This window comes from Mustela erminea, chromosome 1 (genome assembly GCF_009829155.1).
Source record: "Mustela erminea isolate mMusErm1 chromosome 1, mMusErm1.Pri, whole genome shotgun sequence".
Lineage (NCBI taxonomy): Eukaryota > Metazoa > Chordata > Mammalia > Carnivora > Mustelidae > Mustela > Mustela erminea.
The window spans coordinates 205,252,536-205,279,337 of record NC_045614.1 but is presented as its reverse complement, the minus strand read 5'-3'; the positions used below and the strand labels follow the sequence as shown (position 1 = coordinate 205,279,337).

General features: G+C 39.3%; 1 protein-coding gene across 3 annotated transcripts in view; it reads right to left on the bottom strand.

Annotated features, from left to right (window-relative positions):
* Window positions 1-15: 15 nt before the first annotated feature.
* The window catches only part of BACH1 (BTB domain and CNC homolog 1), a 43,632-nt gene continuing 16,845 nt past the window's right edge, over window positions 16-26,802 (bottom strand). For 2 of the 3 annotated variants that reach the window (XM_032353628.1, XM_032353636.1), the window contains exons 2-5: window positions 19,769-20,062; window positions 16,877-18,223; window positions 15,028-15,234; window positions 16-3,582 (exon numbers count right to left, since the gene is read on the bottom strand). In XM_032353628.1, coding sequence (XP_032209519.1) covers window positions 3,124-3,582; window positions 15,028-15,234; window positions 16,877-18,223; window positions 19,769-20,002 — 2,247 coding nt within the window. In that variant the 5' untranslated portion in view covers window positions 20,003-20,062 and the 3' untranslated portion in view covers window positions 16-3,123. Of the gene's footprint in view, window positions 3,583-15,027; window positions 15,235-16,876; window positions 18,224-19,768; window positions 20,063-24,254; window positions 24,468-26,802 lie in introns of those variants that run through there. The other variant, XM_032353646.1, reaches the window with a different exon arrangement.

Genomic DNA, 26,802 nt, shown 5'->3' with positions numbered 1-26,802 from the left:
CAAAAAAATCAATAGATGTTATTATTTCCGTTTATTTACCATCAGAATGCCAACTTTTCCATTATGGCTTTAAATTTTCAAACTGCCCAATAGATCTCAAAGAATAGTTTATTACATGCCTAATAAAACACTTAAAATATTTACAGATTCAAAATAGATGTTTCAAAACTGAAAAAAGTTCACCTGAGAATTCATTATAGCATTGCCATTTGTTTGATTTTTTTTTTCCCAAGTTGTTAATGTGGCTAAGTGTCCACATGCAACCTGTATCGTCTACTGCATCAAATATATTTAACTCCTTATTTAAAACTGGTTAAGCATTAAGCTACAGTAAATTATGTTATTAAATTTACAGATGGAGAACCAAGATTTAATTTACAACCGTATTTGATCTGGATGTAACAATTTAACAGATTATTTGCTATAGCTGTAGAATTCAAACAATGAAAGCAATTTTAAGGTAATGTTACTTTACTGAGTCAGACATAAATGTCTTGAAAATCATCAAGCACTGAGAAGGCCAATTAATAAAATAAGGAACAATGATCACGTAAATATGCCATATACAAACTGAAAACAACCTTTCCAAAATTCTGCATGAAGGAAAAGATATACACTGTATATACATAATCCTGTCATTTGTCCTCTTCGGCAGCCTTAAAAAAAAAAATCAAAACAAACTTTCTTAGAAAAAACTTCTTTAGAAGTTAATGTTAAAATAGGCATAAATGTGTAATGCTATGCAATATATAGAAAACTTCCCCACCTTATGGCCGAAAAACAAAGATAAAATCTTTTTCTCTCTGTCCCTCTGTATTACAATGTGAAAATCATGTAGGTATGAGGTAGTGTAGTTACTTGTATTACATGCTGGCTATTAAAAGTAATGCTATGTTTTACAAAATATTACAGTTGGCCAATAAACAGAATATCATTAAAATAAACCCCTAATGCTGAACTGTTCATATGCAGAGAGAAATTTAAACCAAGTGTCTTAAAAATCATATTTAAATTCTGGAGACAACTGGGTTGTATCATAAAATATTAAGTAACCTTTCAAAGCAGTTATTTACAGTAGCTGTTAAAGCAAAAGGTTATGTGACATTTGCACATACACAAACTGATATGACAAACAGCTGAGTGTACACTGAGGTAGGAAATCAAGGATTCCACTGGTTTGTAAAAGATTTTACAGTTTGTAAACCAGAAAAGTTTTTATATTATTTTATATTTTGAAGTTAAAATTTAAAATTACAAGTATCAAAGAAATAGCTACATGGGGATATTACATAGATAGGGCATACACACACAAGTCTGTGCAGCACAGGATGCATTATCATAGAATTCCTCTCCCTGACGAGTTCTTAAGGGTACTTATAAAAGCCTCTAGAAAATAAGCAAGCCCAACTAGTTTTCTCTTACAACTAAGTCAGTAACAGAGATAACATACAACCACTGAAAATACACTAGCAGTATCTCCCCCAGCCACCCACCTCCCCGTTGAAAAGGATAAACATTTGACAAAATTACTCGGAAGTAGTAAGTCTGGTCCCCATAAGCTGTCAGGACAAAGGTCTGCTTGCTTCAGACTCCCTCCTGCAGGATGGATGCTCGTCTCCAGGGTCAGCTTACCCAGGTGACTTCACTAGACTCAGAATGCAAGCGGTTAAAGCCTCTCGGGTGTCTGATCTCAGTGAAATTCAGTACTTTCCAGTCCAACACGGTCAATTATTCCTGTGTACCCTTTAAAACTCCGCTCTGCAAATGCTTCTGCCTACGTGAATATATGCAATTTTTAGAAAAAATTGTTGAGAAGGTTCATAATCTATAGGTCTATTTGACTCTCAAACAAGCCTGTAACATCAGAATGGCCAGGAACCACTGCAAAATGTTATGGGGCACGTGCTGAGATTATAAAAACTTTATTTTCAAACAGGACTGAATGAGTGCAAGGACGGATTACAAAATGCCCAAGTCAAAATGACTGGTGTGCCCTTATATACCAGATTTGGGGAAAAAAGATTAATTCTGGTTCCCAAATTCAAACCCACAATGGAACAAGATTGAGTTTCATCCTATTTCACAAACCTTTATGTTTGCAGATACATTTTTATCTCCAATAATGCTTTGTACAAGCAAACCACGGGACTTCAAAAATAGGAGGAAAAACAAACTGCTGCTCCTGATCAGTGTCAGCAGCCGTCTTTCCCCGTGGTGGAAAGATGCACGGGTGACCTCTGCTGGAAAGACCGACAGCCTTGGATTCTGGAAAGTTCTCCGGGAGTCTAGGGAGGCTACAACAATGCTGCCAACGCATCCCTCACGCCACTGTATCCCAAGTCCTCTTTCTTCGAAAAGGAGAACGCCGGGACGTCCGTCATGGACCTAGATGTGGCAGAGACTGCGGCGAAGAAAGGAGGGAGCACACACCTCCTGCTGCAGCAGCCAGAATCTCTGCAGCTGACACCGACGGAGAGCAGGAGCCTCTGCCTCAGGCCACCCGCATGCTGCTGTCGCCTACCCATTTCCAGCGGAAGTTAGCAGTCGCGGTGTAGGCCGACCCATCCCTGGCTTCAGTGGGAGGAGAGCGGAGCTCCAGGATTCAGGAAAGACAGTGTTGTTCTCACACTGCGATTCTACACAAGTTTTTCTCAGTTAGTTGACTTCGAGGCAGAACTGAGCTCCACCAGCAGGACTCGGGGAGGCATCTTCTGTTAAACCCAGTGCAGTGCAGAAAGGTCAGATGACAACACTTTTGCGGGCTCCTTCTTCAGGAGGAGCCCTGTAGACGTTTCAGGCTGTAAGACTGTGGACTGATACGCTGCTTTCATTCCCAAACTTATTTTGCGTGCTGGGAAGTTACTACTCACTGTTATTATTCTTAATAACATGAGCTTTTAAAGCCTTACTGCTTTTTCACAGGTGGTTTTTTGGGATCCAGGAGGCATGTAATTTCTGCATCTCATGGAAATCAGAGAAAAATCAGGATTGACTGCAGAGGAACTCCCTTAACAGCAAACTACCAGGGGCACAAAACAGTATCATTAAGAGACAGAAGCCATCTTACGCATCTAAGACACTGAAACTGCAGCAGATGAGTGGCGTGAGGACGGGAATGCGAGCTCACTCGTCCGTGGTACATTTATCCGTCATCTGCTGGCAGAAATCAGAGATGCCTCCCCCCGGCTGGCACGGTTCTCCGAGCCCGGCCTGCTCAGGCGCAGTGCTGGCAGCGGCCCGGGGCTCCTGGCCGGGCGCAGAGCCCGCCGACCCGCCGCTCTGTGCACTGGGGTGGCAAGCGCTTGGTTCGCAGGCGGGTGGCCCTGCTGGGGGCCCCTCGGGTAAACTCAAAAGGGACGGTAACACACGTTCACCATCAGGAGTACTTTTTTCTTTTTCAGAAATTAAAAGTGAGAGCGGGCAATCTGAAGCGGAGTACTTCGCAAGTATCTGGATCTGTTCTTGACTTAGCGCTGCTTCTTTACAGACCTGCTGGCACAGTCCAGTGAGGTTCTGCTTTGTCTCGCCCAGCGTGGACAAAATGTGATCTCTCTCTTTCAACAAGCTCTCCTTTTCGTTTTGCTGGGAGGGGAAGGAGACAATGACTCGTGTTTAGTAGCTCAATCCACATTTCTAAGGTAACCAAACATTTCGTATCTACTGTCGTCTTCTCATTAAATAAGATCACATAGAATTTTTACTTTCAACTCAATCCAAAAATCTACTAAGTACCTCAGAGGCCCATGATCCCTCATCCAAAACTCTGAGGCCCAGATGTATCACGGGATTCAGAATATTTCAGATTTTAGGAAGACAAAGTGGATGCACACATAATCCCTCTAGCAGGGTCTGGGGCAGTACCCCCACTGTCAAACATCTTCACATTTCTAGATAAAACACATTAAAATATAAAATTATGCACAACGTGGGAGAAAGAAGGACACAGCCCGATGTCAGCCTACATCAGTTTTCTGATCAAATACTTCATGACAAACTTGCTGGGTGTTCAGAGCTTTCTGGATTTGCAGATTGTAAACAAATGTGGGCCTGACATTTGAGACGGAATATAACCAAAAATACAAGTGCAGTCCTCATAACTACTGCAACTCAAATCACTGAACATTGAGTTCATGCCAGATACTGTGCTAAATGCTTTCAGATATGCAATCTCATCTGTCATTCATGCAATGACTCTGCTGATTTAAGTACTAATGAACCCATTTCACGGATGGGACACCGAGTTTAATGTGCTCAGAGTCACAAAGCTAGTGAGTGAATTACTCAAATATGAGGAGTTTGGGGAGGAATTTTATGCTTTTTAATTATTATTTTTGGTGCTGTTATTATTACTACTTATTTTTTTTTTTATCCCGACAGGAAAGATCCAACCACAGAATGTTTCAAAAGTTTTCCTGGTTCCTGCCTTCCTGTCCACCATCACTTGCTGATGCTGTCTCTTTCCATCAAGGTCCTACCTTGTCCTTCCTATTCTACCAACCACTGCATTGCTTCTTACCTAGTATGAGCTAGGAAACCAAATAATCAAGTTATTTATAAATTAAGAGTAAATAAATGTTGATAGGTCCAAGGTTTCTCCTATGCAACTTAATGACACACTCTTGACTTTCTGCTCACTGGCAGGCCCTGGAGAGCAGAGGTTGGAAGCTAACATCAGACCGTTTATTTCAGAGTGATAATCAACAATGACCATCCTTTAAATGGATTCTATTCTGGAGCAAAAACAGCTAAAATGGTAAAAAGAAATTTACTTTATATGAAAGAGCTGCTACGGTTTTACGTAAAAGTTTTTCTGAAAAAATTATACATGAATCTAATTATTGATAGTTTTTAAATATTTCAAGGCCATCTAATGTTTTGAATATAAAGTACTAAATTGTATTTTTTTAATTTATTTTATTTACTTATTAGAGAGAGAGCACAAGTGGAGGCAGAGGGAGAGAGACAAGCTGACTCCCCACTAAGCAGAGAGCCTGACGTGGCGCTGGATCCCAAGACCCTGTTATCACGACCTCAGCCAAAGTCAGGTGCTTAACCAAGTGAGCCACCCACCACCCCAAAGTACTCAATTTTATATCATCAAGTATTCTCTAGTTTGTTCATATTTTTATAGAATTGTTCTGTTTTGAAAAGACAGGTACAGGTCAAGAATGTAAAATTTTTTTAAATATAAATGAGTAAATAAATAAAACCAAAATCAGTGTTTGACAGTATATTTTTGGTTACACAAAGTTTGCCAGTTGTAGGCTTCTGATAAAATGAATCTACAGGTACCAAGAGGGCAAGAACAGGGCATACCACTACCTGCCCAAGAAGGAATATATTTAATGCGATCAGTGCCCGCTTCTTTTTATGGCCTCCTAAAAGCCAAACCAAATGAGGATGGCAACCAAGCTTCTAGAAGAAAATAAGAAGTATTTTTCCTGAGTCACAATACTCAGCCACGGACTCCTCTATCGAAGTTGAATGAGTCTCCATTCTAAACAGAAACAGATGAAGTGTTTCTTTGTTGTTTTTTTAAAGATTTTATTTATTGGACACAGAGAGATTACAAGCAGGGAGAGAGGCAGGCAGAGAGAGGAAGAACCAGACCCCCCACCCAGCCCCTGATGTGGGGCTCAATCCCAGGACCCTGGAATCACAACCTGAGCCAAAGGTAGAGGCTTAACCCACTGAGCCACCCAGGCGCCCCCGAAAGATGAAGTGTTATCTGCTGATTGGTCTTTTAAATTAAACATGGCTAAGCAAAACCATGAGTTCTAAGCTTTCTCCCAGAAATGAGAATGGCTACTTTAAACCTACAGATACTAGAAAGATGACAAATACTTAATAACATCATTATCTTTAGATAAACACTGATATGACCTTAAACATTCTCCCTACTCCTACCCCGCTAAATAACGGGTGACATGATGACACTCTGTGTGTGTCCCATACGGAATGGCTTGCTTACAACTAAAATCAACAGGTACAACCCTGGAACTCTACCATGATTAAATGCTCCCAGATTTTCCCCTGCACTTAAACTCCCACACAGGTAAGTTTCCAGGCAGTTACAGATTTTTCCATTTCACTCTAATTCTAAAACACAAATTTACTTTGGTAATATTCATTAAATGAAAATAATTCAACTTAATTGCATCATAGTATCTTATTAAAGCTACCTCCCAAACATACTCTACCAGCAACTATATTTTTTACCTATTCTACCTATTTCTACAATATATTTTAATTCTCCTATATACACCTATTCTATATTTCCATTTGTACAATACACCTATTTCTACAATATATTTTGCCTATGTATACCATATATTTTAATTTCTCTACCTACTTCTACTATATGCTTATTTTTCTACCTATTTATATAATATATTTTAATTTTCCTGTAATACAATCATATAAAGCACAAGTCTGAGGTACTGTGGCTTTAAACACAGATCTATAAGAAAAATAAAACTGGCATCCTGGTGCCATTCCACATTTTATCACAACAAATTTACATTCAAATCCACATTTTCAACAGCTAGTATGCAATATTCAAACACATGAAGTTTAAAAAATACATTTTAAATATAACTCATCCAATAAAGATAAGGGATAAAAGACTTTGGCACCAAAAGGACTAGCTGACAGTGACAATTTTTTAGGTTAAAGAGTACTCACTACTAGGAAATGGTGATTAATGGTTCCTTATGATGTAAAGCCTCTACATAAACAGGAGAAATATACAAGTGGCCCTTAAAAGTATAAATACAAATGCTCGGGATGCCTGGGTGGCTGGGTTGGTTAAGCAACTGCCTTTGGCTCAGGTCATGATCCTGGAGTCCCAGGATCAAGTCCCATATCGGGCTCCCTGCTCAGCAGGGAGTCTGCTTCTCCCTCTGACCCTCCCACTTCTCGTGCTCATTCTCTCTCACACTATCTCTCTCAAATAAATAAATAAAATCTTTAAAAAAAAGTATAAATACAAATGCTCAATTTCACTCATAAGAGAACAAAAATAAAAGCCACCATGAGGGGGCGCCTGGGTGGCTCAGTGGGTTAAAGCTTTTGCTTTCAGCTCAGGTCATGATCCCAGGCTCCTGGGTTCCAGCCCCACATCGGGCTCTCTGCTCAGCAGGGAGCCTGCTTTCCTTCCTCTCTCTCTGTCTGCCTCTCTGCCTACTTGTGATCTCTGTCAAATAAATTAAAAAAAAAAAAAAAAAAAGCCACCATGAGATACCAATTGTTGTCACGATCAGATGAAAAAAACCCAAAGCTGAGGACAAACTCCTTGCTGAGGCTGTGGGCAGACAGATACACAGATGCAGCTAGCTGGTGGGAAGGCAAAATGCTACAACCTCTACTAAGCAGAATTTATTCATATCTAACAAAATTACTATGTATTTACCCTTGATCCAACAATCCTACTTTTAGGAATCTATCCCTAAGGACACATCTCCTTAAACGCACACACACACAAAAATGTACAAAGTTATTCATTGCAGTGTCCCAAATGTCCACCAATAAGAAACTGGTATGGACACTGTGCTATAGTCACAGCTGAATATATGGAGCTGTAAAAGGAATGACAACCTCAGGGCACCTGGGGGCTCAGTCAGTTGGGTGTGTGACCCTTGACTTCAGCTCAGGTCATGATCTCAGGGTCATGGGATCGAGCCCCACAGTTGGTTTTAAGCGCAGTACACAGTCTGCTTGAGATTCTCTCTCTCTCTCCCTCTGCCTCCACCCCATCCCACTCTAAATAAACAGATAAACAAGTAAATAAATAAAATCTTAAAAAAAAAAAGAATGACAACCTTTTTGAACTAAAAAAAGTATTTCCTGTAAACCACTTCTTAAGTGAAAACAGTGAAATACAGAAAAGTACATATAGAATATTTAGTAGGAGAAAGGGTACTAAGAGTAAACATAAAATACTAACCTGTTTTTGGAAAAAAAAACACAAGGAAAAAATTCAGAGACTAATAAAAAGTTACCCAAAGGAAATAGCTATGACTAGGGTATAGGAAAATCATGGGATCAAGACTTTGGAGTACAGCTTTTTTAAAACATAGTTTTAACTTCTGAAACGTATCAATGCTTTATATATTTGAAAATTACACAAAAACTTTGAAAAGCAAATCACAGTAATAAATACAAACAGAAACAAATTAATTTTATCATATATCAAATTGCTAGCACAGACAAAAAATTACTTCAAATAACTTTTAAACTTTTAAATTTCAATAGTATGGAATATATTTAAGGACAAAAAAGGCAAACAAATCTTAAATTTTACTCCATCTGCTTATTGTTAATAGTAATACTGATGCTGTAATTTTGTGACTATTACATATAATATATAATTATGTATTTTTAACATATAATTCTAATATAGTTATGATACATTTATTATTTACTTTATACTAACATATAATTATATTTACTATTACTTTAACAAAATATTTCCTGTTTGCCCTATACTTATATATATGAAGTCATTATATTATAAATATATTTGCATAAAGCAAAGAGAAAATATATTAATATAACCGGGAGCCAAGATTTTCCCTGTAATGGAAAAAGGTAAAAGACAAACACAGAAGCAAAGAGAAAAGCTCTACACTATGAAATTTTTACTGAAAATATCTACATGAACTTGTGATTTCTATTATATTTTTACTTTTATTTATCAAAGCATGATAAACATACTGAATGTACACATGATTTTACACATAAACATACACACACACACATTTCCCAGATCAACACACTCCAGCAAAAAGCATGCTTTCTTAAGTTTAATACCTGCTAAAAGGAATCAGGGAATTTTGAAGAAATGATTCCAAATCCTGGGACACAGGAGATCCAAGGTAAGCCTGTGACATATTACTCCAGGGGGCACAGAACCACTAATGGGGTCATGTCAAAAGGACACAGCAGCTGGCTTAAGGTGGGCGGGGGGAGGCTCTCTTTGGCCAAGTTTGAGAAAATATCAACATCAAAAAGGCTAATGACCACTATGGACTGTAAGAAATTAAATTAGGAAAAAATTAATCCCTAAGTCCATAGTGATACTAAAAGAATGTGGTAGGAGGGAAGGAAAACAGGAGGAAAGAAAAGTTATTTTTAAAAGAGGAATACCAGAACGCCTGGGTGGCTCAGTCAGTTAAGCATCTACCTTTGGCTCAGATCATGATCCCAGGGTCCTGGGATGGAGCCTCACATCAGACTCTCTGCTCAGTGGGGAGCCTGCTTCTCCCTCTCCCTCTCCCACCGTGCTCTATCTCTCTAAAATAAATGAGTAAAAATCTTTTCGAAAAATTAAAAATAAAAATAAATAAAAGGAATACCAATAAATAAATAAATGAAAAGAAAAGAAAAGAAAAGAGGAGTATCAATTAAGCCTGAGTGTGAGTGGAACAAAGGACAGAACTGGAAAAGTCACTATTTTGCAACATCCATGGTAAAGGTCACCAACATATACTAGAAAGCAAAAAATGTAGGAGTAGCGGGGAACAGGATGCTCCTAAATGGCCTAAGTAATACTTCACAGATTACTGAGCAATTACAGAGGAAAAAACATAACCTGGAAAATCCACACCTATGCAAGTGGGCCGCCCTACCAGCGCGTGCCCCCCCCCCCCACAACACAACAGAGAGGACACACCAGTTCACATTTCACTTCACTTCAACATCGTAAACTTTCGCAGTTTATGTGAAAATGGAAGAACGAGCTAAAACTAATTGTTAAAAACAATCAGTTATTAAAAAAGTGGGACATTTAGAGAAATCTGGCCAGGACTCCTCAAAAAAATTACTGTGCTTTTAAAAGGGGGATGGGGAGCGCTCTAGATTGAGAGACTAAAAGGCATAACCAGAAGTGTTCTGTGATGACTGGAGCCTAGTTTGGGGAAAAAAGTGTATATATGAAATATATCTGGGGAACAATGAGCATAATCTGAATAGGGAGTAAATATAATATTGAGGATTTATTTTTTTCTCAGGTGGGATAAAAATACTGGTAAAGATATCTAAGAATGTCTATTTTTTAGGAGATACATGTGTCAGCATTTAGGGGTGAAATGTCATAATGTGGTGGCTTTTAAATGATTCAGAAAATAAAAGAAGAGCAACAGAGACCAAGAGAGAAAAGACAGTGAGACCAAGATCAACCAACTGTGCTTAGAAAGAGACCAAAACGGACTGTCAGGGAGAGACACAGACAGACAGACAGACCAGCCTAACCAGAGCAGGGACATACATCTGCCCAGAAAGACCAACAGAGAAGCAAATGTGACAAACTGTCAATAACTGTTGAATTGACATGAGGTTGTTTATTACACTATTCATTTCACTTTCCTGAAAGCTTGAAATTTTCAGAAGGCAGGGGAGGAAGACGAAATCTAAAGAAAACATGAGAACATGAGAACACATTCTCAGGCTCCCTCTGAGAATACACGCATTTTATTGGCAAGGACTACCTCTCGTTTATCTTTGATTTCCTGGTACCCAGCACAACATTTAATATGCTTGGCAGATGCTAAGAGAAAGAAGAGAGAACTACTTTTACTTAAAAATACTGCAAGATGGGGCGCTTGGGTGGCTCAGTTGGTTGGACGACTGCCTTCAGCTCAGGTCATGATCCTGGAGTCCCGGGATCGAGTGCCGCATCGGGCTCCCAGCTCCATGGGGAGTCTGCTTCTCCCTCTGACCTTCTCCTCGCTCATGCTCTCTCTCACTGTCTCTCTCTCAAATAAATAAAATCTTAAAAAAAAAAAAATACTACAAGATTTGTTGAGCCCTGGACATGTGCTGAGTAATACAAAAAGCTTCCCATCCCTACTGGCATGTGATCTTTGCACCGATCCTGAGGGAGATGCTATCCTTATCCCCATATCGCCAATGAGGGAATGTTGGTTTTAGAGGTAAAATAATTTCCCCAGGCCACAGAGCTACCAAAGCTACCAAAGTAGTCAGACAAAATTTCCGGCCATTTGACTCCATAGCCTCCATCTGAACTCTGTGTCCCAGTGCAAGAGGCTCTCGGATTTAAATGGGCATAAAGATTTTCCCTGGAAACACATAAAATGCATACTTCTGGGCCCCTCTCTCAGCTCTGGGGTGGGATTAAGGAACATGCATTTTATTTTCCTATTGATCTTTTTTTTAGGAAAGTGCATTTTTTAAAGGACATCCCCAGATAACTCCGATGCCAATGGTCCACAAGCCCCATTTCAACGTGTGCTGCTCAAAGGTATCACAGAACGGCAATGGGCAAATCCAGAAGGGCCCCGTGGGTGTGTCTGGAGATGGCAGTGTGCATGTGGGCAGAGCAGCCAGTAGCATGTGGTTTATTATTAACCTGTGCTAAAACAGGTTTATTTTTAATAAAATAATGTAATCTTCCCCATAAGATGCAAACATTAAGGACAGATGAGGTCTCTGTACTCCTATACCCTCACAATGGACAACGGCAATGAAACAAAATGATGTCTTAATTCAAGTGCTTTTCTGAAGATTCTGATTCTGATATCAATCAGTATTTGATGCCATCTAAGAGAAACACACTTTGGTAATTTTTTTCTTTAAAAGCTAAGTTCCTTGGGGTGCCTTGGTGGCTCAGTGGGTTAAGCCTCTGCCTTCGGCTCAGGTCAAGATCTCAGGATCCTGGGATGGAGTCCCACATCGGCTCTTTGCTCAGCAGGGAGCCTGCTTCCCCCTCTCTCTCTGCCTGCCTCTCTGCTTACTTGTGATTTCTCTTTCTCTCTCTGTCAAATAAGTAAATAAAATCTTTAAAAGCCGAGTTCCTTTGATTTCAGGGTTACCTTTCCTTGAGGCCAAAATGGTATGGAAACATATTATTTGCTAACTTTGGAATTAATGTTCCAGAAAAAAAAGAAACACAGACCTTGCAAAGAATCCTATAAAGATAAGAGCTTTGTAAGCCAAATATATAAACAGAAGTTGAATGATTCTTGAACTTTGTATATTGGTTTAAAAAAAAAAAAAAGCCATGTTATTGGTTGGTTTGTAGATTATACATATCAAAATCCTTATTGTGAATGCAATGCCAAATCAACACCTAACCTCTAATACACTATCAGATTTTAAATAAATGTTAGAATTACCATCAATTTAAATAAATACACATCTTTCTTTTTCTTCAAGGGTTCCAGTTAGATTCTGACAGGACTTCTTGTTGAGAAATACAGCTCATTAATTTACTGAATTCGAACTAACATCACCCTTACGCTTTCCCAGCACACTCAGACTATTAAAGTGTTTTTTATATATGTTCATTATTCCGTGGACCCATCTTGAGGACTTTTTAGAATCACTGTTCTTACTGTAACCAAAACACTTCTTTCATGTGTTGTTCCATCCAGTCTATTATGCTATTACTCTTAGGACAAAGCACAAAAAGTTTATAGCCAACAGCCGAAGACTGAAGCTTACTGAAATATGGGACCCTTCACATGAGTATTACCAGACCAGTTACTGAGCATTTATTTATATGTTAACCTAATCAGTTAGTGGCTATACTGGCTATAGTAACATGGCTGTTTAGTTATGAAACAAGTATTTTCCCTTAAATAGGTTTGCTAAAATACCACCCAGACTATAAATACTGGGAAATACTGCTGGTCTACTGGCCATGTTTCCAAAGAGTATCATCTAAAAACAAACAAACAGATCTGTCCCCCACATTCTCAGCTCTCCATACTACTAAACACAAACTTGTGGTAGAAGTGTGGCTGTTAACTACTATAGGTCCTGCTCTCTTTACCAAAAAAACAAGACCCATAACATCACCCAATAACCAGGGTCTAAATTCTAAGCAAACTTCTTAATGTAATAAAATACCTTAAGGCTCAAATTATTTTACTTCTAGGAAAAGGGCCAGCTTTCTTAGTCCTATAAGCTAATAAGTAGCACACTCTCCGCTTATTTTCACCAGAGAGAGAGATCTGTGGCAAGACTGAACTTTACAAGTGCCCCTTACCCTTTGCAACTGGAGTGTGCCTGGATAAATTACTAGAACGGTGAGCAGTATGAAGGACGGGGCAGAGTTCAAGGAAGCTAAAGCACAAGGCAAGTCACTCTGCTAAAAAAAAAAAAAAAAAAAAACTAGCATGTCTTCTCCGGTGATACTGGGGAGAAGAACGAAACTGGGCCGAGCTCGGACCGGTGCACACCTGGGTGAGCAGATCCCTGGCAGACTATCTACTCTGCCTGCCCAAGGGGGGCTCTCAGCAGCCACAATGCCACTATCTGTTCCTGCTCTCTCATCACAGAAGAGGACACCTGAGCTGAAATAAGCCAACTAGATGCTCACCTCCTTGGGAATTTAGAACTAAAACTGTCATCTCCATCTGCACTAGACCCTGGAGGAGAGTGAACGATACGGAAGTCACACTGCAGCCATTCCTCCCTTGGTGGCACAGAGAGCCACCCACGGAGTGCCACGTGGGCAGGTGCAGAGAGATGAGCTGAGAGATTAGACTGTCTGGGTTCTTGGCACTTTTCCACTTGCTCGTTCTATGCTACTTACAAGCTCTGCTCCATTCTTTGGTCTCTATATGGGACACACCTCTATCCTTACAACAAATGCATTCATTAAGTCATTCATTCATGCTTCAGATGGTTTGTTTCTTACAGCCAGTACCAAATTACTGTAACAGGTAAACAGGGTACTGACCACAATGTAGGAGTAAGTTTTTATTTTTCCTCTCTTCTGAAGGTATATAAAGGCACAGATTGGTTTTTTATTTTGTTTTTATTTTGTTTTGTTTTCTGTGATGAGGGCAAAGATGGATTCAATGGAGGAAATCACAGCATTATCATAATAATCAGATACAGCATAAAATAAGGATGCATCTCCTGGACAGATTGTTTCTATTTACTAAAATGTTGCTGCACTATTATTATTCATAGCTAGAATGTTTGTGCTTGAAGACTTGCTACAATCACAATTTTAAATGTTCACCAATAATTAACAAAGACTCAAAACCAAATATTCAAAGAATGTTTTTACTACTTCTAGGGGCTGGTTTCCCCGCTTTCTCCATCACAGTTATTTTCTTTCATACAGTGCTTCCTTCCACCAACTATTAGGAGAACAGTGAAACTTGGGTGCAAATGAATCCATTTGTCAATTAATTTATTTTGATGGTGGAGTAAATAACAAGATTCAATAAAGTAAGCATTCTTCTACTTAAGAGTCTCATTAGATCTTAAAATTTCTATCCATATCAGCATATGAGTTTTTTCCCTTAGATGAAAGATCCAAGTTGTTTTTTTTTTTTTGTTCTGGTAGCAACCAAAACAAGTTATTCAAGTTTACAGTTCATTTAAATAAACAACAACTAGAACATTATTAGCTTTTATAGACACCAAACACTGCACAAAGAGATTAAAGTGTTTCATCATTTCTTTAATCTTTACCCAAATACTAAAAATTAGGTAGACAGTGGGGCACCTGGGTGGCTCAGCTGGTTAATCATCTGCCTTCAGCTCAGGTCATGATCCTGGGGTTCTGGGATCAAGCCCCACATCACTGAGCTTCCTGCTCTGTGGGGAGCCTTCTTTTCCCTCTGCCTCTGTGGGCAGCCCCCATCACGTTATCTTGTACTCATGCATGCACTCTCTCTCTCTCAAATAAATAAATAAAATCTTTTTTAAAAGAATTAAGCAGTCAGTAAAATTACCCGTAATTTGTTTATCATTAAAAAACCACCCAGAAATAGTTCTCAATTTACATATTATAGCGGAACACCCTAAAAATGTAGAATTCTCACATAAGTAAAACAGTCTATGAAAACTCTTTATTTTCTCATTTCTTAAACTTTCTGAAAATGTCATATAATTTATTTTCTTAAAATGATAATTGGTAAATATTGAAATTAACGTATCACTGAGCATTATAGCTGACTTGGGAACTGAAACAGCGATTTCCTCTATAAAAAAGAAAGAATAAATGAATTTAGTAGAATTTAAGCAGCAAGAAACTTGTATCCTTACCAGCTTCTCAATTTCTGATTCAAGATTCTGTATGCAGTCAAGTTTCCTCTTGCGACAGCGCTGTGCAGCGATTCTGTTTTTACTTCTTCTTCTAATATCATGGATACATTCCAGTTGTTCTGGAGTCAGCTTGTGCATTTTCAACAAGGATTGAAAATCATTTCGAGAGAGTGAAATTATTCGCTGTGCATTAAATGGCAGTTTTACCTAGAATGTAAAATAAACATGAGTAATTGTTGCCATAATATGGAATTACACTTAAATCTAGGAAGAGGAAGATACACATCTATATTTTCCAGGGAATTTTATTTAAACTTAAAAAAGAAAGACCTCTATTTCCAATTTCTATATAACCCCTTATAAAAAATGACTGATAATTTGATATTACTAGATTATTTAAGAGCATTCAGAAAACAAGAAAATTGAGAAGCATATTTTTTTAGCAAATAAAAATATTAACACAAATATTCATGTATTTAAAATAAAGAGAATTTAAGTTCTTTTACTAGGGTATTTTAATAACACAAAAATATCTTTAAACTTCTTTTTAAAGTGTTTTTAATGTGCTTAACCAAACCAAAAAAAAAAATCTATTTTATACTTTCACTTATACTACTGGGTAGCACTGATTGAACACTGGTATAATTACACTAGTAATTTCTAAGGCATTTCAGAAAATTAAGTTTTCTGTCAAGAGAACAGTAGTTTCATATAACTCAACTTAAAAATCTACACATTTCACTTTCCAGTATAGGAATGGTTAGAAAAGCCTTATGAATATTTTAAAGTCATTTCCAACATACTTAAATTTGGAAAAAGGAGGATTTTTTTTTTTTTAATAAACTGTGTGTCAATTTAATGATATCAAAAATGCTTACAAAACACTGATCAAGTTTCTCTGGAAACCTACTTAATTTGTCTTTCAAACTTAGAGAAACTAGTTATACAAAATGTTTTAGATTTCTTAAATGTTATTTTTCTTAATATTACTTTCATAGTTTCAAACACTGGGTTTATAAATGCCATAAATAAATCTATAGAAATATCTCATGCGTACATATTGCTTCTTAAATTCAGTCACCTATAACCTCCCTTCCAAGCCACGCCAGCGGTGGGCGGAGGGAGAGAATTCAGTCCCTCTTTTAAGCCCATGTCATCCAACAGCTAGAAACTCAAGAAAATGATAAAGCCCCAACAAGCATTTATTATCACTGGAACTATGGTAATGTTTTACAAAAAAGCAGCTATCAAATACAAACATTTGTACACAAACTACACAGATCATGCTTGGTAAGGTTAATACCATACCAGCTACATGTAACTCATGCCGAATTATTAAGACATTAAATTAGTGGCTGAAATGGCTAAGGAAAATAAGAAAAAAATTAATGGCTCTGAAAAACTAAGGCAGAGAAAACTCAGCATTAGAAGCCACATTCCTATACCTAGTCACTACTAAGTCACTGCTAAGTGACTAGTCCAGGGATCCTGTGGCAATGAATGAGATAGGAACATATGTTGCATTTTTCCAGCAGTTACCATGTAACAGTCACACTCTTTTTTTTTTTTCCCCCTCTTGGGACGCGGTATTCGATTTAAACCATTAAACAGCCAATGTGTGAATCCACTCCAAGGCAAACATAAATATACCTGCTTGAAATATATGAACAGAGAAGTCCTTCAAACTTGGTCACACTCTTTTGGTACTGATCATATGGCCTATGGGTTTCCAACCCCCTGCCGGAGCCTGCTCATATGTCCCTAGTGGCACAACAGGAGCTGACAGAGAGTGAACCCTGATTAACACTGGTAAAACAAGGACTTAACAACACACACATTTTCCCCTCACCTCACATTCTTGTTCTCTGGCTGAACAGGGTTCGCTGTCCCCTTCAGTATCGGTCTCAGAGTCATCTCCCAAGCTAATCACACAAGCATACGGGTAAGGTTCCTGCTGGGGTTCTGAAACATACTCAACATTTCCAATTTCCAAATTGCTTGAACAGCCTTCGGTACTCAGAGTACTTATAAAAGGGCAGTTGACAGAACTCAACGTTGTAAAAGTCCTCTGACCCGGCTCCGGGCTCTCACTAATCCTGATACCTAACCAGGGACACTCAGACCGCTTCTGCGAGTAGATCTGTTCTGAGCCATCTTTGGCCACAGCAGGGGATAACTGCATTTGGCAAGAGGAGTCTGTGCTGCAAATGTCACTCCAGAAGCCTTTTGCCAGGTGTTCGGCCACTTCTCGCTCCACACTACTCCGATCGCTAGAGGCAAGGCTACTGTCTTCCCTGGGGCCAGAGTCAGATTTCAAATGTAAATCCTGACTTTCACCAAATGTTTTCTCCTCTTTAACCTCTGTACCTGACAAAGGCTTTTCTGTTAACACTGCTGTGTTTTGCATTCCGGCAAAATTCAAGTCACCATATTGGTCGTATGTGTGTAAAAGAGACAGAGAATAGAGTCCATGAGGGTCTGCAGAAGAATTGTGGGGGAAAGGAGTCACTTCCGATTTTTCTGACGGGCAATGAGAAGCAGGATCTTCCTTCTTGGTTTCTTCATGTTCTGTTGCTAATCTACTTTCTTCACATTTTAAAGTCACCTGCACATCTGCACAGTCCTGGATTCTTCCCAGACACTCATTTTCAGATGTCTCATTCGGCTGAACAGAAGAAGCCTGAACGTCCTTGACACTGGATTCCACAGTACGGACTCGGTCAGTGCCGAAAGCTTTTTGGAATTTTCTGTATTTGGGGCATAAAGATGGCAAAGCCAGAGCAGCATCTTTTTCTAAGCACATGGATTCACAGGTTTGACTGGCACTGTCTTGTAGAGGAGATGATACTTTTGCATTTGCTTGATACCTATGCAGTTTCCACTGAGAAGTCTGGACATTTTTATTTTCCAAAAATTCCTCCACTTCATCAATTTCTAAATCCCTCTGGTCCAAAAGTGAACATTTAAGGTCTGCTTTTTGACAGTGTGATGGGATGCATTTTTTTCTTAGGCATTCTTGCTGGTCAGCAGTGGAGTCCAAAAATTTAAATTTGAGAAACTGAAAGCAAGACTCCTCAATGTCACGTACACCTAAAAATTCCACACACTTGCACACTTCATCCACATTGTCCTTATTTAAAATCAGTTTGGCAGTGTAGGCAAACTGAATCAAAGGTTCAAATCCTTTCACTGTCACCTGTTAACATACAAAATAAAAACAAATGCATCACTGGAAAGCAGTCGAGTAGATAAAGAAAAGTAGAAGGGAAATAGAGAGATGAATAACTTACTTGGATCATGATAAAACAGTCTTTTAATTTGAAAGTGAAAATATTCTTCTAGAAAATATAAAGCTAATTAGGAGTCTGGAAAAGCATGCTTAACATACCCCATTCACTGGAACCATACCCTCCACTTTATGGAAGTGACACATGATTTAAGATACCTATGCAGTTTCCACATGAATATAAAGACACATGAATTACAGTTTTACTCATATGAGGTAAAGACAGTAAACACAGCCATTATGATATGTGTTGTTCCTTTCTAAAAACAAAGGCTAACCTACAGTTGGCCTTTATCATTTTCTTGGTATTGCCTTATTCAGTGATCTCTGCCACAGAAGTGACAATCTGTTGATTCCCCAAACTGTAACGACAATTTCATGGAAGCACGGGTGACCAGCGTAAGCTAAACTGTATGTAGGCTTAGTATCCATGAGAGAGTTGCCCACACAGACCTGTCATAAACAAAAAAGTTCTATATACTTTCTCCAAACTCCTCTTAACAGCGGCTATTTTGTGTCCCAATGTCCCAAGGCTCAACATTCTTCTAGCTGCGTTCACTCACTAAGTAAAAGCAAGCTATTCTATTCGAGTAAGAGTGAGTGTAACCAGCACTTCGCAGACCTGTGAGAGGTCTCCTGGAGGCAGGACATAACAAGGACAGAAACATTTACATGCTTGAGCTCCAAACAGGCTGCTGTGAAAGACATGTGTAAAACCAAGCTCCACAATTATGACACAAAATCACCTTTGGTTTACCAATGCACAGAAACAATCTCAAGAAAGAAGAAGGGGGGCAGTAGAACACTTATGGAGTACCTGCTTTCCATGAGGCCATGTCTAAAATGATTTCTAGAACCCTAAACCCACTCAGTTTCCCATTACAGGAAAAGGTCAAAGGGAGAGAATGTGAGACAGTGTGTCCATGACTCTAAGCATGATCTCTCCCAATGTCTACAATCCACTGGCTGTGCCCTGCTTTGGTCACTGTATCAGAAAATAACATAGGGCCACCTGGGTGGCTCAGTCAGTTAAGCGACCAACTCTTGATTTTGGCTCAGCTCAGGATTTTAGGATTGTGAAATCAATCCCTGCCTCAGGCTCCACACTGCACGTGGAGCCTGCTTTAGATTCTCTTTCTCCCTCTCCTTTGCTCCACACTCACACATATGCTCTCTCTCAAAAAAAGAAAAAAAAGAATGTAATAGTAGGTAAAGTTATTCAACTGCTCAATATTGTTAACTAACATCCAAAACTAACAATTCTACATGTAAAAATGTTGTAATTTCCATGAAAAAAGTTAAAGAAATGAGTTGCTGCAGAACCTGGGAACTGCTCCTCAGCCTCATGACAAGGACTCTGTTTTATTTTTTAAATTTATAAACCATAAAGAGATTTAATTAGGTTCAGTTAAACTAAAATCAGGAAGCTTCCAGAACCAAAGACCTCTCTCCCACCTCTTCCGGTAGAGTAATGTTAAGCTCTGCATCGGCCTGTCCTACGATTCTCGAGTGGAGGTAACTGCTGCACGCCGCCAACACAGATCGGTGGGCACGGAACCGCTGGCCCTCCACAAGGACAGTGACATCACACAGCACGTCTTTCTTCCGCTGGTCATTGAGGCTGAGCAAGACATTGGTGCTGTGCACCGAAGATTCATAGGCAAAAACCGCGATCTCACTCAGAGACATTCTGCATAACAAATGGTGTCGGGAAGTTCAGTGAAAGCATGCTTCTCGTCGTCATCAAACCTGTAAAAACATATGCAAGATTTTACTTGAATAAAGTCTTGTTAGAAGTATTTTTAAAAATGACAGTGTCAAATATAAATGAAATTACTCATCACAAAAACAAAAATGAAAACAAAATCCCCTAGAGAACCTAGACATATTTATTACTTTATTTCATTTAAAATAGGTTCTTCAACACCATTTTTAGTTAGTTTTTCTAATTTTAGGAAAAAGGATCTCAGGATGAGGGAGGGAAGAACTTTATGTTCTCTGAAAGTAAGTCATTTCACCCTGACAAAACACCTCCAATGAGCAAACAGACTCACTGATCTGGGAAGTTTCTGGGTGGGATCCCAAACCTGTTGCTTTATGACATGAATGGGCGTGTGTGCCTAGTTCCCCAGAGGTCACCCTTGGGATGGGCCTGGCAGGAGAACAGGCGTATGGACCCACCATTCTCCATGCGCCCTTCTCCAACACTTGACAGCTGGCAGGAGGCTTTGGTGCTTTATAACAAGAGACACACTCTACATAAGGTAAAGTTCCTCCAACATAAGGAAGAAATGACTTGAGAAAAAGACTCAAATCTGTCAAGCCAGATCTTAACGAGTCTTTTTACAGAACAAGTCATACTTTACACTACAAATAGAGGAAACAGAGTACAACTATTTCATCATTAAGAGCATGATTTACCATACACAGAAACTCTTAGTTTTCTGAAAATGTTCAAAGATAAGTCATCAAAAAATGTGTATGTATTTTAAAATACACCGTATTTTAAATATTATGACATATCATAACCACCATTTTTATCATATACAAACTACTAGCAAAAAAGATAGCCACAATATATGTATGTCTACACAGTTCAATCATGTACTATTCTTATACATGATCTATTATATAACAGAGACTGAAAGTAAGAAATTAGGGCGCCTGGGTGGCTCAGTGGGTTAAGCCGCTGCCTTCGGCTCAGGTCATGATCTCAGGGTCCTGGGATCGAGTCCCGCATCGGGCTCTCTGCTCAGCAGGGAGCCTGCTTCCCTCTCTCTCTCTCTGCCTGCCTCTCCGTCTACTTGTGATTTCTCTCTGTCAAATAAATAAATAAAATCTTTAAAAAAAAAAAAAAAAAAAAAGAAAGTAAGAAATTAAAAGAGAGGTTCTAGTATCTTCCTCCAGAGCCCAACGGCCAGTGGCGAGCACGCCCAAGGAGTGTATGCATACCTCTCTACGGCATGATCAGACTGAGAAACTCCTCACACGTATCACCTGTCATTCAATTTTGTTTTTCTGAACTACTGCACTGCCTAAAACAAGAAGGTCCTCAAAAGTTCAGTGACTGAATAAACTTTCTTGTTTCCAGATTCGTTATACACCAAGCAAAAATGAGAGGAGACAAGAGGACTACTGGTGTTCAGGCACTCCAGGCCCAGAGCACGGGTGACTTCTGCCTCACGGACAGGCTGTTTTAGTCACAAACATGTGAAATTCACCTATAAATTCTACCTTACTTACGTGTTTATCTTTGAAGTACTCAATACAGCTAAAACGTTGAGTTCTTCAGAAGTAGTCAATGAAAACAAAATGTCTTGTTATGGGGCTGAACTCTGCCCTAGGTTAAGGCTTACAACTGATCACTCACTGGTTCAGCACACCACATAAAATCACGGCGACTGCAAAACAGGCACTAGGACTAACTTAACTTCTGGATTGTGCCCATTCAAAAGAATAGTGAATTCCCTTTTGCAACTGGTCTTAGTATTTCACTTACCAAAACAAGGAATTAAGAGTTAGGAATCGTAAGGAAGAACTATCAAAGAGATCACGTGCCCCATGTGTGTGGTGCCACACAGACCACCGCCCTCCACTTTCTCTAAGACGATGTACACCTCCCCCCACAAGCCGGACTCAACAGCTCGCCTTTCTCTGTCCCTGCACCCACGTCCCCAGCCTCTTTATTCGTTTCAGGCATCTGCCTTGCAAACCCTTGTAACTAGACTAATCTTACTTTTACATCTTGTCATTCTGCGACCTCTGCACAGCCAGGCAAAATCATAAAAACACACAGGCTGGGGTCACTATAAATTCATGGCCTCAGCACTGTTCATCAATTCTTTCGTGTGCCCTGATATCCCGTTCTCCACAAGAGCCTTCCAAGTGGACACTTTTGTCTTCAGTAAGTGTCCTTCCCAGTAGACAACCACAACGAGGATCCAACCTCAGAAATTATTTTCCCCACCACCACCTCCACAGGCCGCCTCTCCTACTGAAAACAGTCCCCAGTGTCTGCTCTCGACCTCACAGCACCCTCGCTTCTTCAATCCAGGACCTTCCCCTAACACTCCCTTCTCACGTATGTCCAAACTCTCTCTCTATGCCAGCTTTTTCCCATTAGACGTCGCTCATAAGTATGCTTAAGTCTCTCAAGAAACTATCCTAAAACACTAAAGCAAATATTCATCGAGCTATCATTCCGTACCAGGGACAGGCCTGCGGTGCTGACACAGCTTCCCTTACCTACTCTTCAACATAGCCCTATGACACTGATGCTCTTACATCATCCCAACCTTACAGATAAGGAAACTGAGGCTCAGTAAGAAGTATCTTGGCTGTGGTCAAAAAACCAGTAAGACGAAGAATGAGGAGTCATACCAAGCACCCGACTACTCCGTATTTGTCTCCCGTTAGTAGCTGCTGAACACATAGTAGAGAAAGTCACTGCAGTACTGCCTCCCCACAGTATTACTAAAAGGTTGTGCATGAAAACAGGGAAATGAGCCTCCCAGAGCGCCAGGAGCAAATGAACTGGACCTGAACTTCAACAAAGAGGACTCTGGACTCTTCAACACCGCAACCTAAAGGGACGCTGGTTCTCAAGGAAACCACAACAAAAGCAGTTCCCACACCTTCACTTTGAAGCTGCTGTCAGCACACATATGAGCCCTCACTACTCACCTCAAATCCCAGAAAGAATTTATTCTTGGCTCAGCCCTCCTGTTTAGGCAGTTTGGGGTGACAGATCACTTCAGAAGTTCTCAGCCAACTTAGAGATTTGCTGTGAGATACAGATTTGGGAGATAAGCCAAGGAGAGAGGAGCCAGGGACCCCAGTAGTACAACAAACAGCCTCTCAAAAGAACCTAAAGTGTCTCACTTAAGTGGACTAAGCATATGCATGTCATGACTGATCGTGCTCCCCGCAGAACCTGGGACATATCTGACACCTCCCTCGGCCCTTGTAGGCAATCTCTCATTGAGATCTGCTACCTCTGCTTCTCAACACGGAAACGCACTTCTCTCCATCTGCATTGCCACAATTCTAGTCCAAGCCATCACTGGCTCTAGTCTAGACAGGTGCTGCCCACCTTTTGTAATGGCGTCTAAGCTCACACATGTACAAATACACTAAATAAAAAGTGAAACTAAGTTTCATCTATTAATATTTTATCCTTACTAGTGCAAAGTACTCTAATATCTACTCTGTTCTATTAAAAATAAATAAATAAATTCCAGTTGTGATCCACTCGATTTCAAGAACCACCAAGGGACCACCATCTCAGGCATGGAAAACACAGTCCAGTGGCTAACTCCACACACGAGGTTCAAATTCCAGCTCTGCCATTACCTACCTGTATGACCTTCGGGCAAGCTGCTTTAACCTTGCCAGGTCTTGGTCTCCTCACCTGTAAAATAAGGATAACAAGAGCACCTCACTGGATTGTCATGAGGTTTCTATGGACAATAAGGGTAAATGGTTTAGCACAGTACCTGGCCTATAGCAAACAAATACGAAATATCAGCTGTTCTTAATGATAGTAATAATAACAAAAGCTTCATCCCTCTCAATCCCCTCTAGACCCCCTCCAATGTGCTCTCCCACATCAAAGTGATTTCTCCCTTGCCAAAACCCAACATTGTCTTCCAAATTTCTTATGAACAATTCTAAATCCTTAGCCCATCCTCCAACCTGCAATAATCCAGCCTTATCTCGAGTTTTGTCTCTCTTGCTATTCTCTTGCCTCACCACCCCTTCTTCTTGCCCCAGGGAACCAAGCTCCTCTCCACCTCAGGGCCTTTGAACACACTGTGCCTGCAACCTGCACTTCTCCTACTCCTCAGCTGGCTAACTCCCCACCTTTTAGGTCTCTGCTTAAACATCAAAATCTTGTCTGACTTGTTTTCTGCCATAACTCATGCACATAACATAACTGTACCTGATTCCATGCAGGAACTTGCTTCTGAATGAATGATTTCACATATGTACTACAAATCCAGAACGCAGAGCATCTACATTTTTTTCCAAACACACTGCAATCAGCTATTCTGGTATATATAGGAACAATGCCACTAAGCCCAGCACTCCGAGAAAATTCCTTGGATACCAGCTTTCTCACAGTCAGGAGCAGCGAAAGAGAGCCCGCTCTGGGAGCCAGAAACGTATGTGCAAGACCACTGGTCAAAGAAGAACAAAACTTGGCAACTATAAACAAAGCCAGTATAGCTGACTTGCATAAACAAAGACATCACGACCCTGGCCTCATCAATATGGGGTACTACAGAAAGTTAATCTGAAAATCAATTTTCCTAATTCTGAAAACCACCTAAGAGGTCAGTAATTTTTTCACCCAATAACATAATGACTAAAGACTGGCACACATCCTTCTAGCATCTGTCAGTGTGACCTTGTAACATTTCTCAAACCTAAAAGGTAAAATACACCACCACCCAAGGAACCTTCCAGATTTATAACTGTTAATTTATTAACACCAAACTTAGATTCTTCCATTACACATGAATTTTTCTCTATTCCTGGAAATATAACTACTGTTATATATAACTATATAACTATATACATATAGTTATATATAACTATATAACTACTGTTATAATTCAAAATAAAGGTTTGTTGACCTTTGTAGCTTGCTGATTCATTCAGTAATGCTGATAAAGGATGAACAAGCATTTTAAAGCTTCCTGTACTTCGATTTAGAAATAACTTCTGCTCTCTGCTCAACATACACAATTCAAGTTTTAAAAGTCACCAGTTGATGTTTTTGCTTTCAAAATGATAAATAAACAAGATGCTATGGTTTCATCCCATTTTCATAATTTAAAAGATAACCTACTTTTTAAAAAATCTTTTAAAAGCCTAAAGTGGTTATCTGATCATGGACCAAGTACGATGCTTCACAACCAAAATTCAGAAAGTAACTGTATGAGGATGAAGTTCCACACATACAAGAGCTGGAATTTTGTTTCCCTCAAATACCATAGAACTCTGGTTTCTTGTTTTTAATTATGAGTGTGGAAGGGCACACAAAATAACCAAGGAATCACTTACAAGGAAAAACAAAAACAAAAACTCTCATCCAAACATCCTTTATCTTCACTGAACAATGATGAATGTCCTTTCTACAAGTGTATACGGAGCTACCCAACAGATTTAGTGCCATGAAAACACAAGTAAAAAACAGTCTCTACATTCAAGAACATCACCTACAGATGTTCAAAATGAAAATGATGCCTTGGGGCAAAAGCAATGACAATGATCGTTATAATCAATTTACACAGGAATGTGAACATTCCTAAAAGTATTTATTTGCAATAACTCTCCAAACAAAAACTACTTCCTAGTCAATTCTCATTTAACCATAATATTCAATTAATGAAAATGATGATTTCCAAAACAGTTGTTAGCTGAGGGTGTGTGTGTGGGAGGGGTGATGTGGTTGGGCATCAATTGGACATCCCATACGGCAAAATGGGCAATTGAGTTGGCCTTTATAGAAAAAACAATACTCTTCATCTACAAACATCTTCATCTAAGGAAGAATTCCTTAGAACCTCCCTCACCTTCTCTCCAGTGGCCATTTGTAATTTCTACCTCTTTCTCCTTATTGCTTCTGCCCACCACCAACTCCATCACACTCCATCAATGACCTTTACCTCACTCAGTTTCAGGTCAGGGTCTCCAAAGGCTCAGAAGACAGGAAAACTCCTCTTAGCACACCATCCTTCTCAGCTCCCTCCTAAGCTTCAAGCTCCCCTAAGCCAGTTTCTGTTACAATCTACCCAAGATACCTAGCATTTGAGTGTTCTTCTGCAGTTAGGTGCACCTTGTCTTCTACTGTTCAAGTAGATGGCAAAGACCCAACAATATTGTGTGTGTACACCTTTAGTTCTTTGTCTTTCCTTTTGAAGCCTTTATATATTTATATATTAATGCATAAATAAATACATAAATAAGTTCGCTTTTAATGTAAGGTAGAGATGCCCACAGAAAAGTGTCTTTTTAAAAAGAAGGGCTTTTCTTATTACCATTCCCAATCTGGAAAGAAGCTTAACATCAAAAAGTCTGTGGGAAGACCTGTACCCTGGGGCAAAGAATACATTATACGTTAAAAAAAAAAAAAAAGTCTGTGGGAATTTAAATCAGGGACAATAATTTAAGTCTACATTCTTTCCTATATTCTCAGAGCTGAGTCATCTTCCAGGAAGAGCCAGGAAGAGTAACTCAGTTTCCAAGATTTGCTATTTTCTTTATGTTTTTAACATAAAGATCTTAAACATCATACTTGCTTAAACATATCTGATAACCCCATTTTCTAAATCCATTCCTCTTATGAAAAAATCCCAAGTATGAATAGATGAGATATACAAATGTGTAGATCAAAAAAAAACTGAGTGAAAATAGAAAACAAAACAAAAATTGGAGTAAGTAGCAGAAGACCTTATAAAAGCTCCAAAACATGGATGTTGTTT